This window comes from Macrosteles quadrilineatus, unplaced genomic scaffold (genome assembly GCF_028750875.1).
Source record: "Macrosteles quadrilineatus isolate MER2022 unplaced genomic scaffold, UCM_ALF_1.0 Scaffold_3__2_contigs__length_128488019, whole genome shotgun sequence".
NCBI lineage: Eukaryota > Metazoa > Arthropoda > Insecta > Hemiptera > Cicadellidae > Macrosteles > Macrosteles quadrilineatus.
In genome coordinates, this window is record NW_026542596.1 from 108332216 (window position 1) to 108346069 (window position 13854).

At 38.3% G+C, this 13854-nt stretch overlaps 2 protein-coding genes across 3 annotated transcripts in view; one reads left to right on the forward strand and one right to left on the reverse strand.

Moving 5' to 3' along the window:
• The window catches only part of LOC128988764 (agrin-like), a 510056-nt gene extending 508289 nt beyond the window's left edge, over positions 1 to 1767 (forward strand). Inside the window, exon 35 of the mRNA XM_054410381.1 lies at positions 703 to 1767. The gene's annotated coding sequence lies outside the window, so the exon portion shown is untranslated. The remainder of the gene's footprint in view (positions 1 to 702) is intronic.
• Positions 1768 to 2881: 1114 nt separating this feature from the next.
• LOC128991119 (transformation/transcription domain-associated protein) overlaps positions 2882 to 13854 on the reverse strand; it is a 109520-nt gene continuing 98547 nt past the window's right edge. For both annotated transcript variants that reach the window (XM_054413866.1, XM_054413864.1), the window contains 12 exons: positions 13260 to 13387; positions 12780 to 12954; positions 9693 to 9918; positions 9200 to 9293; positions 8847 to 9062; positions 8031 to 8157; positions 7492 to 7580; positions 7118 to 7234; positions 6668 to 6809; positions 6248 to 6444; positions 4932 to 5075; positions 2882 to 3160 (listed from right to left, as the gene is read on the reverse strand). In XM_054413866.1, coding sequence (XP_054269841.1) covers positions 3083 to 3160; positions 4932 to 5075; positions 6248 to 6444; positions 6668 to 6809; positions 7118 to 7234; positions 7492 to 7580; positions 8031 to 8157; positions 8847 to 9062; positions 9200 to 9293; positions 9693 to 9918; positions 12780 to 12954; positions 13260 to 13387 — 1733 coding nt within the window. In that variant the 3' untranslated portion in view covers positions 2882 to 3082. The remainder of the gene's footprint in view (positions 3161 to 4931; positions 5076 to 6247; positions 6445 to 6667; positions 6810 to 7117; positions 7235 to 7491; positions 7581 to 8030; positions 8158 to 8846; positions 9063 to 9199; positions 9294 to 9692; positions 9919 to 12779; positions 12955 to 13259; positions 13388 to 13854) is intronic.

The window sequence follows — 13854 nt, forward strand, 5'->3', positions numbered from 1 at the left end:
TTTAAACTCTTTATTAGTCACAAAACATGTCTTTTGGTCTTAGCACAGCTGGTGAAATTGGTAATAAGTATTAACTTAATTAAATACAAAGAACTTCCCTTGTCAGTCTTAAACCAAGTAAATGTCAGAAAAGAAGTCACTATTGTGACGCTCAAACTTTTGTCTAACTCGGGGTAACGAAACACTAATATACATTAAAAAAGACTGTTAAAAATTATGATACATAATTTCCTAACCAGGTTTAGCCTTTAGGAATAAACTTCTGTTATTTTAAAAGAGGAATTCCCAAATACTGAAATTACCCTGTATATAATATCAAAATGTCTTGAATAGGAAATAAGAGTGGCCATGTTAACTGAAAAAACAGATTTTTGATCTTGAACCTTTTTTTTAAATTCAGGAACTAATTTTGCTACACACTCATTAGTTGTACTTAAGAGTTGGATTTATATTTATACTTTATAGAAACAACTTATACTGAATTTAATCAAAATTGTTTTTAAAACTCAACATGTTTATTGGTTAAAATATGTTTAATAAAAAATGTATTCCATAACACTAGCAAGCTATTTAATAGCATTAACATAATATTGTCCCTTTCAGAGTAACCTATTATTAAGTAATATGGTTCATAGTTGGTTACACAGTTTATGCTTTTGAAAGTGCATGAGATTAATCATGTTTTGTATTGATTTTTCTTAGAGTAGCAGCAGTCCTGATCCACTTGAGAGCCCTGACATTGTGTTGTGATAATTTAGAAAAGTGTGTAGATAAAACTTGTTGATATGTTTAGACAATGATATTTTGTAAGTATGTCCTAAGTCCTAAGTGAATAGGTTTAAATGCACATGGCCGTCCTCTGCCTAAACTAAAACATTGTCTGTATATACAATTTGAAATTTGTTCTAAACTTCTGTTAAGAAAGTACAATAATAATTATTTAAGATGAACAAAAACAATCTACGAGTCATTCAAATTTTGGGAATATAGATTAAATCACCTGCATTTTAATATATTATATTAGAAACATAAATTTGTTTAGTCTAAGTTATTTTGAGTTGCTTTAGGTTATATCCAAGAAACAATTACAGGGAAATATTGTATAGCTATGTTATCAAATAAAACTAGAAACTGGTTCTTTTGTATAAATGCAGCTAATCTACAAATTGATATTTATTATTCCTAAAATCTACCTCTAACTACAATGTATATAACTATCAAGCAAATGTGTATGATATTGTATTTATCACGAAACTTTGTATCAAGTAGACAACTTAGTAAGATCCAAATCAGATCCCCAATATAAAGAGTAAGTTTAATTTTTAAGATAATAAATAATATGTATTTCACTATTCTTTCATATCCAACAGTATTTCAATTTATGGTAAGATAAGATCATGTCATTCCTGGAAAAAAGTTAAAACAGAAATTTTATATAAAATTTGTTTATTATTATAATAATGACAAGCTTCAAATAAGAGATAATCTTAGAACTCCTGCATTCCCTTTTTTGCTCCAGAAGTGATTTTTTTTATCTATTCCTGATTATTTATTTCAATTTGAGCTAAGCAACTAATAAAGGAAATAGTAATGCATTCAAGCTAGGGGCAGCCATTTTATTTATAAAGACTCAGCTAACTTTTATGGTGCAATAATTATTACTATGTAATATGTATGAAATGTAAAAACAGTGATTTAACATTTAGCAGTATATTTAAATATTGTATTATAGAACAAAGGATGTTTGTAATAAATGACAAATTTGATAAGGAGTGTGTTACTGGTTTGTTAATTTTAAACCTACCATTTGCATTTTCCTAACAAGTATGCTATAATTAACTAAATTGTAGTTTTAGTAACTTTTCATTAATCAGTTTTATGTAGAGAAGACAATAGTTACAAATTTGTTTTGTGTTTATGTTTTAACATTCATGTGTGTTTGTGTTTATCAATGCCGTTGGTATTTTTCATTTTTTTGGTTTTTGTGGTTTTTTTCAGGTTGGGGAACGATTTTTATGGTTGTTGAACTGAAACACTTTTTGCTAGAAACAGTTACAATAAAAAAGAGGGAAAAGGGTATCTGTCACAAAAACACATTATTTTTTAGAAAAGTTTCTAATTTTCTAAAAATCACATTCAGGAATGGAGTTATGTACATATAGTAAATGCTCCACACGTAAGTGGAGTAAAATTGGTTTGTTAATTTTAAACCTACCATTTGAATTTTCCTAACAAGTATGCTATAATTAAATAAGTTGTAAATTGTATGATTTTATTTTTTTTGTTTTAGTAACTTTTCATTAATCAGATTTGTGTAGAAGACAATACAGTAGAACCTCTTTAATCCGAACTAATTGGGACCGGGGGTAGTTCGGACTATTGAATAGTTCGGATTACAGACCATATTATGTTTTTACATAACATTAGCTAAAACCTGGCTAAAATTGATTGTAATTGGTACGGGAAAAGTGAAAAAATGCTTTATAAAGTAAAATACAGTGTTTATTTAATACAGTAGTAAAAATAGTGAGTAAACTGTACTGTACATTGAATACAGTATACAATAAAGAACTACTGTAGTGTGTATAGAGTACAGCAATGAGGCGTTCGGATTAGTGGACGTTCGGATTACGGGGGCTCGGATTAAAGAGGTTCTGCTGTATTTACAAATTAGTTTTGTGTTTATGTTTTAACATTCATGTTTTGTGTTTATCAGTGCCGTTGGTATTTTTCAGTTTTTTTTTTTTAGTTTTTGTGGGTTTTTTCATTTTGGAGATCAATTTTTATGGTTGTTGAACTGAAACACTTTTTGCTCTAAACAGTTACAATAAAAAAGAGGGAAAAGGGTATCCGTCACAAAAACACATTATTTTTTAGAAAAGTTTCTAATTTTCTAAAAATCACATTCAGGAATGGAGTTATGTACATATAGCCAATGCTCCACACGTAAGAGGAGTAAAATTTTTTTTGACAAATTTACATAAGTATGAAACATGGAAGAAGTTTGTACAAAAGACTTATCACATATTAAAATTAAAACAAAAGAATACTGTTACAACTTAAGAGCTAGGGAGTGATGGAGTTACAGCCAAGGATGCCAGGCAGGATCCATCCTGCACAGGTTGTCACTACTTTTGGCTGCCACCACTAGAGTGTTAACCTGCAAACATTTAAACTCAGGTTAGAAATCATAATAAAATATGAACGCTTAGCTGAAGAATTTCCGTTCTCAAAGTTTTTCATGTCCCAATTTGTATGTATAAAAATCTGCAACGAGGACTTTCCATTTAATTACTCATCCCTTCTTTGATTCTGATACCAGTCATACAGTTTTTTTGTTAAATCTAATTTAGAAAACTGTTGCACACCCACCAATTCAAGGAGATTCAATTATAATGTTAGTTTTATGAAACTCCCTTGATTTATTTAAATTCAATCAGTTGTGAAACAGAATATACTAACTTAATCAAAATGTGAACAAAATATAAAGTAAAAGTAAATAAAGCAGGAAAGGTAAACATCGACAACCATTTTTCAAGGGGACCAAATAAATTTTTCTTCCGAAAGCTCTACACCAGAAATTTGGACATCCAAAGGAGGTGTAAGGAAGGATATGATGGTATGATGATAACTGGGTAGCTGAGAGGTAGGTTAATGGTGCTAGCCTGATAATTAAAAGACGGCTGGTTAAATTCTGACACAATTCAGTACCTTAATGATGGTTCAAAACTGGACAAGCTGTCCTTGATCAATGGGCTTTTAATAAATTATCCAGGGCTGTGCGAATAGTTCAAAAAACGAATCAAATCCGAATCTTTTTAGAGATTCGATTCGGATTCGAGAACGAATCTACTGTTTCTAACTGGATTCGGATTCGGAATCGATATTCGAATTTACTGGTAAGAGATCCGGGTTCGGATTCGATATTCGAATTTCTTGGAAATAGATCCGAGTTGGGGTTCGATATTCAAATTTACTAGTTTCTGATTGAATATAATTTTTTAGACACTAAAAAACTACTTGTGCACTCCGATTTGCTGTTGACTGGTTCATGTTAGGAACCTGACCAACTTGGTGTTAGGCTTTAGGCACATTAGTCTAGGTCGCATTTGAACCCTATCTTGGCTATCAGTAAACTTAACCTCACAGTGTGAGTTGTTACTTGTAATAGTAATGCAGACATAGGCTTGTGTGGAGGATTAACACCGAGGTGTATAATAGGCTGGGCCTATGTTTTAGAATACACAAATTGGTAGTCCATCACTTTTAGTGAGTAACTTAGGCCTAGGTGGTAGGCCTAACTATGCCCAATTTTTTAGTTTCAAAACTTCAAATAGGTAGGCCTAAATTTTATAACTTTTTTATTTGGCCCATTTCAAGAATTTTTTTAAGTAATTCACTAAGTTATTTCAGCCCCAGAAAATGTGGTCTAAAAATGTGAAAATTGGTACTGCTGACTTTCCTCGGATTCGGATTCGACTCTGAACAGGTTTAAATATTCGGATTCGATAACAGCTTTAAATTTCAGATTCGGATTCGATCCGGGTTCGATAATAGCTGTAAATTTGAGATTCGGATTCGACCCAGATTCGACTCGGGAGTAATTAAAATATTCGGATTCGATCCGGATTCGATAAAATCTGTACAGCTATGATTCGGATTCGGATTCGAACCAAAATTTCTGGATTCGCACAGCCCTGAAATTATCCTGGTTAAAACAACAGATGACCTTAGTCAGTAACAAAGCTACAGAGAGGATCTCATTCCATTCAGCGCACATCCTTCAGTAACATTAGATTATAATTACATTCAGTTGCAGTTCCATCTTCATTGGTAATAATAATAAATAAAAAAATGAATTTAAGCTTACCGAGCACTAGGTACTTTTTCCTTTCACCTGGAAAAAAAGAGACAAAGATATCAATGCTCACCTTGCTGTCGGTGCCGTCAAAGTTGGCAAGACTGTTGAGCCTCTGTGTGATGGCTGACACAGCTCTCGTCACCATAGTGATGATGAGCTCCCCTGGGACATCGGTGGGCGCGGTGGTAACACTGGCAGCCTCCTCCTCTTGCTTCTGTGGTCATAAACGTACAAATCTTGTTTAACTAGATCTCAATTGATTGAGGTAATTGGAGGCTAAAGATTCCTCGGTTATGTCCAAGGCTTACAGCCATGACAATGGCAATGTTATTACATTGTGACAACATGTATTTTAAAGAGTTCAGTCTGGTATTCTATGTAGCCTGTGAATATTGTGCAATTGTTTAGTTAAGCAATTAAACGATACCTAAAATAATGTGTACATTAAAGTGTTCATTCTAGACTTACCTGTATGAAAATTTTTGAAACTGCTCTGTTAAAAGATTAAAAAATTTACAAAGTCCGTATTAATGAGGTTTTACTGTAACTAAATACTTTGAACATTCCACATAAGATAAAACACCTAGGTGCGTCGAATCCAAATCTCAAATCCACCGAATCCTAAGAAAAGATTCGGATTTGAGATTCGATTAACGAGATTCAAGAATCGAATCTCGGGTCTGCTGACAGAATACGCCGACTCGCCGCCAGCTCTATAATAATGTGTAGCAGCAGTGTGGATCGACGCATAGCTTGAACAAAGCCAAACTTGGTATGAAAACTCAAGGCCATGGCTTGAATTATGTCCTAGCCGAATATTAATAAAATTTTTAATAGGGATATGTCGTTATCAGCCTAGGCTTATAACATAATTTCTCGATTCGATACCAGTTCTGAAATATCACTCACGATTCTTGATACCGATTCCATATACAAACTTAGATTTTAAGGAAGTTGCCATGGTCAATGTTTTGTTGTTTATTTAAATTATCGTATCCAAGTCTGATAAGTAAACCGAATCAGGGAACTGCTCTTTACAAAACGAAATAGTTGTAGACTGAAAACATCCAAATGGAGGTAGCACGGCACGACAACCACAATCCCCTAGTTCCAAAGTAGGCCTACTACTCCCCTAGTACATATGGAGGCCAACGTATCTCAATTCTCGGATTCAGTTCAGTGCTACCTTTGGTTGTAGCTCTAGTTCAATGCGAGCAACTATTGCCGCCATTGCCGGTATCGACTTAACCTTGACCGCAATAAGTATTTGTCTGTGTTCGTGTAGCAAGCAATGGCGGAACTGTACTGTAGACACTAGACAGACGACACGACGATTTACACAATTTACAATTAGTGTGACAAGTAACTATTTAAACATGGACTAACCTTTTTATGACTGGCAATCATCTCATCTCGCAGTATGGCCCTGAGGATGGTCTGTACTTTGAAGTTGGGGTGTGTGAAACAGCGAGCTGTAGCGATGATGGAGGCTGTCAATGGCCCGGAGATACCGATGTCTGTCAGCAGTTGTTGCAGGTTGGGCGTGAGACGGAACGGCACTGGCCTGTTGGCATCTAGCTCTCCTGCAACACCAGTCAGAGTAACCAACATGGACGAGTCAAATCAGAGTTAGAATACGCTAGTTCAACAAAGGGAAGACCCAACGCTCAAAGATGACGCTCGGAAGAATTGTGTACATATAGCTGACATAGCATGTATCTATGTTAAAGCCAATACTAAACATCACTCAGTATATCTTGTTCCCTAAAACACTCTTTAATTCTATAACCAAACCAAAAAACTAACCTTTTGAGTCATCAACATCAAACTTAAAGTACGCGACATTGAGCAGGCCGGAGTCCTGATGGATGTACATCATGTCTGGGTTGAGACGAGTGAGATGGAGCACATACTCTGCGAAACAAGCCAGTGCCATCTGCAGCGTCAACTGGAAATAAATAAAACATACGGTGATTACTGAACAGAAACAACACTTAGTCATTTTGTGAAGGTTTTATCGTTTTGTCTACGTTGAGGCAATTTTCTTTACTGTTTTCTGGTTAAACAAGTGAACTTTTAACAAAAGCATTGTCTGTGTTTAAGAGAAATGTCCTTGATGCCCACGAGACTTTCCTTTCTGGTCAACGTGCGTTCCTTGACACCAACTAACAATAAATTAGACTCTCAGTTCAACATGAGTTTGTTCATGTCTTTATATCTCTTTCTAAAGCTAAGTACAACAGTGGGAATCATTACCATTTTGCGGAAGGTCCAGTAGTCAGTAGGGGATGGGAATGTCCGCACAGCCCAGTCTCTCAGGAGAGTCCGAGGGATCATCACATTCTGTACGTCTCGGAGAATGTCTCTCAACACCTGAGCAAAAATTTAATATTTGTAAAATACATTTGATTTAATTATATTTAGGAAAATCCTTTTGATACAAAAGTACTTTTCCAGGAGCAGCTAAACTTAAACATAACTGAACGAATTTGCTAAATAAATTACTTGTTACCATAAGTTAAAAAGTCTACATCTTCTCAAAAGTAGGATGAAACAATCAAGGTTACCCGTTTATAATTAGACTAATATGAAATATTTTATTGTGTTGTAAATTTTACACAAAAACTTACCTGATAACTAGCCTGAGCTCCTCTTGCTTGGACTGTGGCCAACCTTTCATAATACTTGCTGACCGGTGCATCATGCTTGATGTTTAGACCTGCAAAAGATTGCAATAGCATGATAAAATAATTATTCGATACAACATTAATCAATGCCTGTCCTAACCAAACTGCAAAATAGGTTTCTCAACAATCCTTTCACTCGGCGTCCTACTGTTAAGTTTTTACCACTACTAACTCCACAGGGAAAAGCCTGACAAGAGCAATTAATTTTAATAGAAGTGAAAATAATTATGATCCAAGTGCATTGGTCATAAGGAATGTAAGCTTCCACAAGATTCCCACAATATTTGTATACATAATGTTTTTTGATTTACCTATATTTCAAGCTGTGTTTGAATGCCAAAGTTTTTTATCATCGGAGTACAAATCGAGTAGTGGAGGCATCGTCTCTTTAACTGTGGCATTCAGTTTGATAACACAGTCCAACCCATAGGACAAACGAGAATACATCTTAACATTGATGATTTTCAAACAAATATATTTACCAGCACAGCTTTGCTTGTATATGTCCAACAATGATATAGACGCAGGATTGTCTTCCACCAGTCTCATTTGAGATGACACAGCGACCACTCTTGGAACTGTGAAGTGGAGGAATCTGCGAGATGTTTCCTGGAACACAATTAAAAACTTTTATCACACCTGTGATTCCTTTAGCTTTACCTGTGATTTCATATAGTGATATATAATTAATTTACTAGCATTTAGGCAGTGCTTAAACTGTCTACACAATTAAGTTTCAGTCTGTCACAGAATTTAAAACCTGAACTGTGGTGATTAGGATTTACGTTTTAGTACTTTAAAACTGTGATTTCAACAGAAGAATTCTCAAACGGAACGTTCAGAGACATGCTCCAGTTCATCAAGTGAACTGTCTGTGATGAATTACTCAATGCCACACTAGAATGTGACTCTCAGAGTTATTAGATACAGATTCCCAGTACACAGTAACAGTTTGTAAACATAACCTAACTGTTGTAGTGATGGATTAAGAAAGTTGAAACTATAAATGAAGGAAATTAAGTACAATTGGAATACATTATTACAATTTTGAAGTAATTTATTACATTTTTATTTTTTGACAATAGTAACATATTTTAAATAGGTACTTATAATTTTGACAGTAAACTACCGTCATGTCCAAAAGAGATGTACATGTTTTAGCAACAGTTTAGCCAACAGATGAAAGTATAAACATTTCTAGGCAAGGAGACCTATTGGTGATCCTCCTCCAATACAAGACATACAATATTCGTAGTTTTACTAATGACCAATGTCCACTCTTTTGTGGTTTTCCTCACCTTCTGCTTGCCCAAGTAGTGGTTCAGCATCCTTAGCAGCTGCAGCACTCTCTCCTCCTTCCTAGCATCCCCCAGCCCAGAGTCATTCACCACCAGGTACGGGTAGATCTTGCCGTTGTGTCCTCTGATGAACAGACGACGAGCCGCTGTGTTGTGTTTCTGTACAATCTCCACTCGCGGCATGAACCTTGATATCCTCACAAAGTAGTGTGAGTGCTGGAAATGCAACATAACATAAGTAATCACAAATATGTTTCTTATCAAGATGGCCACTAAGTCTATAAACGCATTATTAAGAGAGACTTACTTCACACATTTACAAAGAACATTTTATCGAGATACCAAAAACTTACTTTGGGCAGTAAGAACTCTCCTGGTAGCTCAACTTCAGCAGTCTGTAGACTAAAGTTGCTCAGGAAGCGACATTTCTCCTCGATCAAGAAAGACCTGCACAAAGAGGGGTATGTTTGTATGTTTTACTAGATTACACTTGTTAACACATTTAAAATGTTGTAAAATTCACAATTGCTTTGCTATTTTGCAAATGTTTCAATCCAACAGCAAAGTATTAGGTAACATCAGAAGAGTTGAACATTTATTGGAAAAAAACACAACACTATCTGTCACACAAGAATAAGGATTGTAAAATAAAACCTCAAGATAACAGACAGACCACTGCACATTAAACAAGAACTTCCTAATCACCTTTGGCAAAATTACTGTCACAATTTAGGTTGATATCCTTTGCAAAAGCACAGACGAAACTACTTATATAATATACTTAAGACTGAGCAATGTTCATTGGACAATTTTCACGCAGCATTAAACACTAAACTTATAACTTACTTGGGCAGCAGCCTGGTCTTGGCCTCCAGTATCTTGATCCACTTCTTCAGCTTGTGTATGAGGTTGTGCAGCTTCATGGCGCCGGGTACGTTGAAGTCAAAGTCTGCAGTGAACTGTCCCTTCATCCGCTGGAACACTGGGTCTTGGAAGGTGACTTGAGCTCTGCGCGCTAGACTCTCGGACGCTGAACTGACAACGTTGGAGTTGACACTGCTGTTGATGTTCTCTGTCACACAAGAGGACACTTTACATATAGGAATAAGAAATTCTCTCAAAATTTATCTTCAAAACAAGAGTTCTGAGATGGCTGATCTAGTATTTAGAACGGGGAACTCCTGAACTCCTGTCTAGATGGCCAAGATTCAAATCTCACCAAATCATGGCTGATTTAGCTACAAGAGAATTCCCTGCAGTCGTTGGTTTCTAGAATATGAGGAAAAAATAAAACAGAACAGTAAAATGAGGTGTTAAAGGACACCAACTCTATATAATTCACAATTCCTTCAATTCCCTTCCCTAATATCTTATGCTTACTGGACTAGATAATAGTATCAAAAATGTAGAATCAGAAAAAAGTTTTACAACCAAGGTAAAAATGTTATTGTTGAATTTATACTAGTTAAGAACAAAACAATATGTGAGGTATAACATTAACTGAAACAATATATTAGTCAAGTGTTGTATTATTTAGAAAATAATGGATAGATGACAGTACACCTTTTTAAAATAAGAATATAGTACAATAGGTTATTGTTGTGTATGTTACATATAGTGTAGGGATGGACGGGTCCCGAAATTTCGGGAATTTTTCGGGAAAAAAATATTCCCGATTATCGGGACGGGATTACATTTGACTCGGGAATTTTTCGGGACGGAATTTGGTCCGATCGTCGGCGATTTTTCCGCTTCGCGAGTGCCGATAACGCCGTTATTGCGAGCGATAGGTCCGCGAACGCAGGAGACGAAGTCATTTCGACGATTACGCCGTGACCGCGGAGTCCTACCGACGACCGCGCCGTGACCGCGAGTCATACCGACGATCGCGCCGTGACCGCGAGTCATACCGACGATCGCGCCGTGACCGCGGAGTCCTACGGACGATCGCGCCGTGACCGCGAGTCATACCGACGATCACGCCGTGACCACGGAGTCCTACCGACGATCGCGCCGTGACCGCGGAGTCCTACCGACGATGGCGCTGTGACCGCGAGTCATACCGACGATCGCGCCGTGACCGCGAGTCATACCGACGATCGCGCCGTGACCGTGGAGTCATACCGACGATAACCCCGTGACAGCGAGTCATGCTGACGATCGCGCCGTGACCGTGGAGTCCTACCGACGATCGCGCCGTGACCGCGGAGTCCTACTGACGATCGCGCCATGACCGCGGAGTCCTACCGACGATCGCGCCGTGACCGCGGAGTCCTACCGACGATCGCGCCGTGACCGCGGAGTCCTACCGACGATGGCGCCGTGACCGCGAGTCATACCGACGATCGCGCCGTGACCGCGAGTCATACCGACGATCGCGCCGTGACCGCGGAGTCCTACCGACGATCACGCCGTGACCGCGGAGTCCTACCGACGATCGCGCCGTGACCACGAGTCATACCGACGATCGCGCCGTGACCGCGAGTCATACCGACGATCGCGCCGTGACCGCGGAGTCCTACCGACGATCGCGCCGTGACCGCGGAGTCCTACCGACGATGGCGCCGTGACCGCGAGTCATACCGACGATCGCGCCGTGACCGCGAGTCATACCGACGATCGCGCCGTGACCGCGGAGTCCTACCGACGATCACGCCGTGACCGCGGAGTCCTACCGACGATGGCGCCGTGACCGCGAGTCATACCGACGATCGCGCCGTGACCGCGAGTCATACCGACGATCGCGCCGTGACCGCGGAGTCCTACCGACGATCGCGCCGTGACCGCGAGTCATACCGACGATCACGCCGTGACCACGGAGTCCTACCGACGATCGCGCCGTGACCGCGGAGTCCTACCGACGATGGCGCCGTGACCGCGAGTCATACCGAAGATCGCGTCGTGACCGCGAGTCATGACGACGATCGCGCCGTGACCGTGGAGTCATACCGACGATAACCCCGTGACAGCGAGTCATGCTGACGATCGCGCCGTGACCGTGGAGTCATACCGACGATAACCCCGTGACCGCGGAGTCATACCGACGATCGCGCCGTGACCGCAAGTCATACCGACGATCGTGCCTTGACCGCGAGTCATGACGACGATCGCGCCGTGACCGTGGAGTCATACTGACGATAACCCCGTGACCGCGAAGTCATACCGACGATCGCGCCGTGACCGCGAGTCATGACGACGATCGCGCCATGACCGTGAGTCATACAGACAATCACCTCGTGACCCGCGAGTCACAAGTTTCTATAGGTACCTGTAAATTGTTACCCATTTTTTGGTTTTTATAGATCAGTGCCACAAATGGTAAAAATTGATTTCGTATGTCTTTTTTGGTAACTGCAATACAGTACTTTCTTTTTATGCACAGAAAAAAATCCCGTCCCGTCCCGTCCCGAAAATCGGGAAGGAAATAAAAATCCCGTCCCGTCCCGTCCCGAACTAAAAATTCAATCCCGTCCATCCCTAATATAGTGGTAAAAAAAAAAAACAGTTTGTAATTTGTAAAAACATTGTAAAATTGTGGAGCTTGTTCTGGCGGAAGAGTGGACCTTTGCTCTAAGCAAGGGCAGGATAAATAAAGAAATTATCAAATTATGCTTGGAACAACAGAAAACAGTAAATCAATATACAGCACCAGTCTTTTTCTGGAAACATGTTTTTAAGATGGTTAAATTTTTGTCTAGAAAGGTTTTGGGACCCGTAGTTCCATTTTATTCCTTCTTGAATTGAGCCTTGATGCTGTAAAACGATAGTTCAAAGACTTCCTCAACCTGATAGCTCTACTTTTCTAGAAAACTAAAAAGATAGGTCTGAGACTAAATCTTTCTCTGCATCACAGAATTTTCTTTGCTTATACAATGATTCCATTTAGGGTCTGAATGAAAGAACAAAAATTATATTTGAGAACTGTGTACTTACCAACACCAATTCCAAAGGTAGATACAATCTTCTTGACAAAGTGCAGCGTGTGTGGCGTGATAGTGGCTTCGTTGACAGCCTTTCTGTTTTCAAAAGCAATCAGATAACACTTGGCCAGCCCTTGTCTCAGTTGCCGCAACACCTCCTCGTACCAGTTCTCTCTGAACCACACCACCTAACAAAATATAAACAATCAGATGAAATAATTCAAATAATCATCTTCAATTTTAAAGGTTTTGGAATTAATTCAATAAGTCAATAGTGAAAGTGTGTCAATAGTAATTTAAACAAAATGTACTTGGGTTCAAGACATTATCTTGTAGGGTTTGAAATCTAATTTAAATTTAGCTATTTCTGAATTTGACTACACAACACAATATCAGATTACATTCTATTCCAGTTCACATAGGACAGAAACTCTTATCTTTCCATTTGATCGAATTCAGTAGTAAAGCAAGAAGAAAATCTCAAATGATTTACCTGATCAACTACGCCCTCTAGAGAGGAGAGTATAGTAGGGTGGATGTCTCTCTGCATCCTCATGATGTGAGAACAACGTAGCATGGAGGGTGTGGCCTTCATAGGACCAGGCTCTGGCTGTCCTGGTCCTGCAACCAACATAGGGTTATTACTGTCATCTCACAGTAGACAACATACAGAAAAAATGTTTGATATTTAACAGTCTATCCACTTAATATTGAGAAAAATTTTGTTCAAGGAAAGGCTCTACGCCAGGATTTTTAATCGTATAATAAGCAGGATAGCAGCTGGCTTCATTCTTCTACAATAACAAAAAAAATGTTAATATTTTTAGGTTATATTTTAAAGGAAAGCTATTTGACTGATGATAAATTTCTTGAAAGGAGAATAGAATTTAGCTAGCTTGCATAAAAAATTAGGGTCAGAGAGAAAGAAAGGTCACCCGACAAAATTCTGATATATTTTCCTAGTAAACGACTTGTTTAGGGAGTATATTCTAGAGAATAGTTTTTTTTTTCAACAAAAAGTCATACATTAGTAGTAGTAAATTAAATATCAGTATTGTGTTGTTAAGTGACCTTTACTTTTGAGTTTA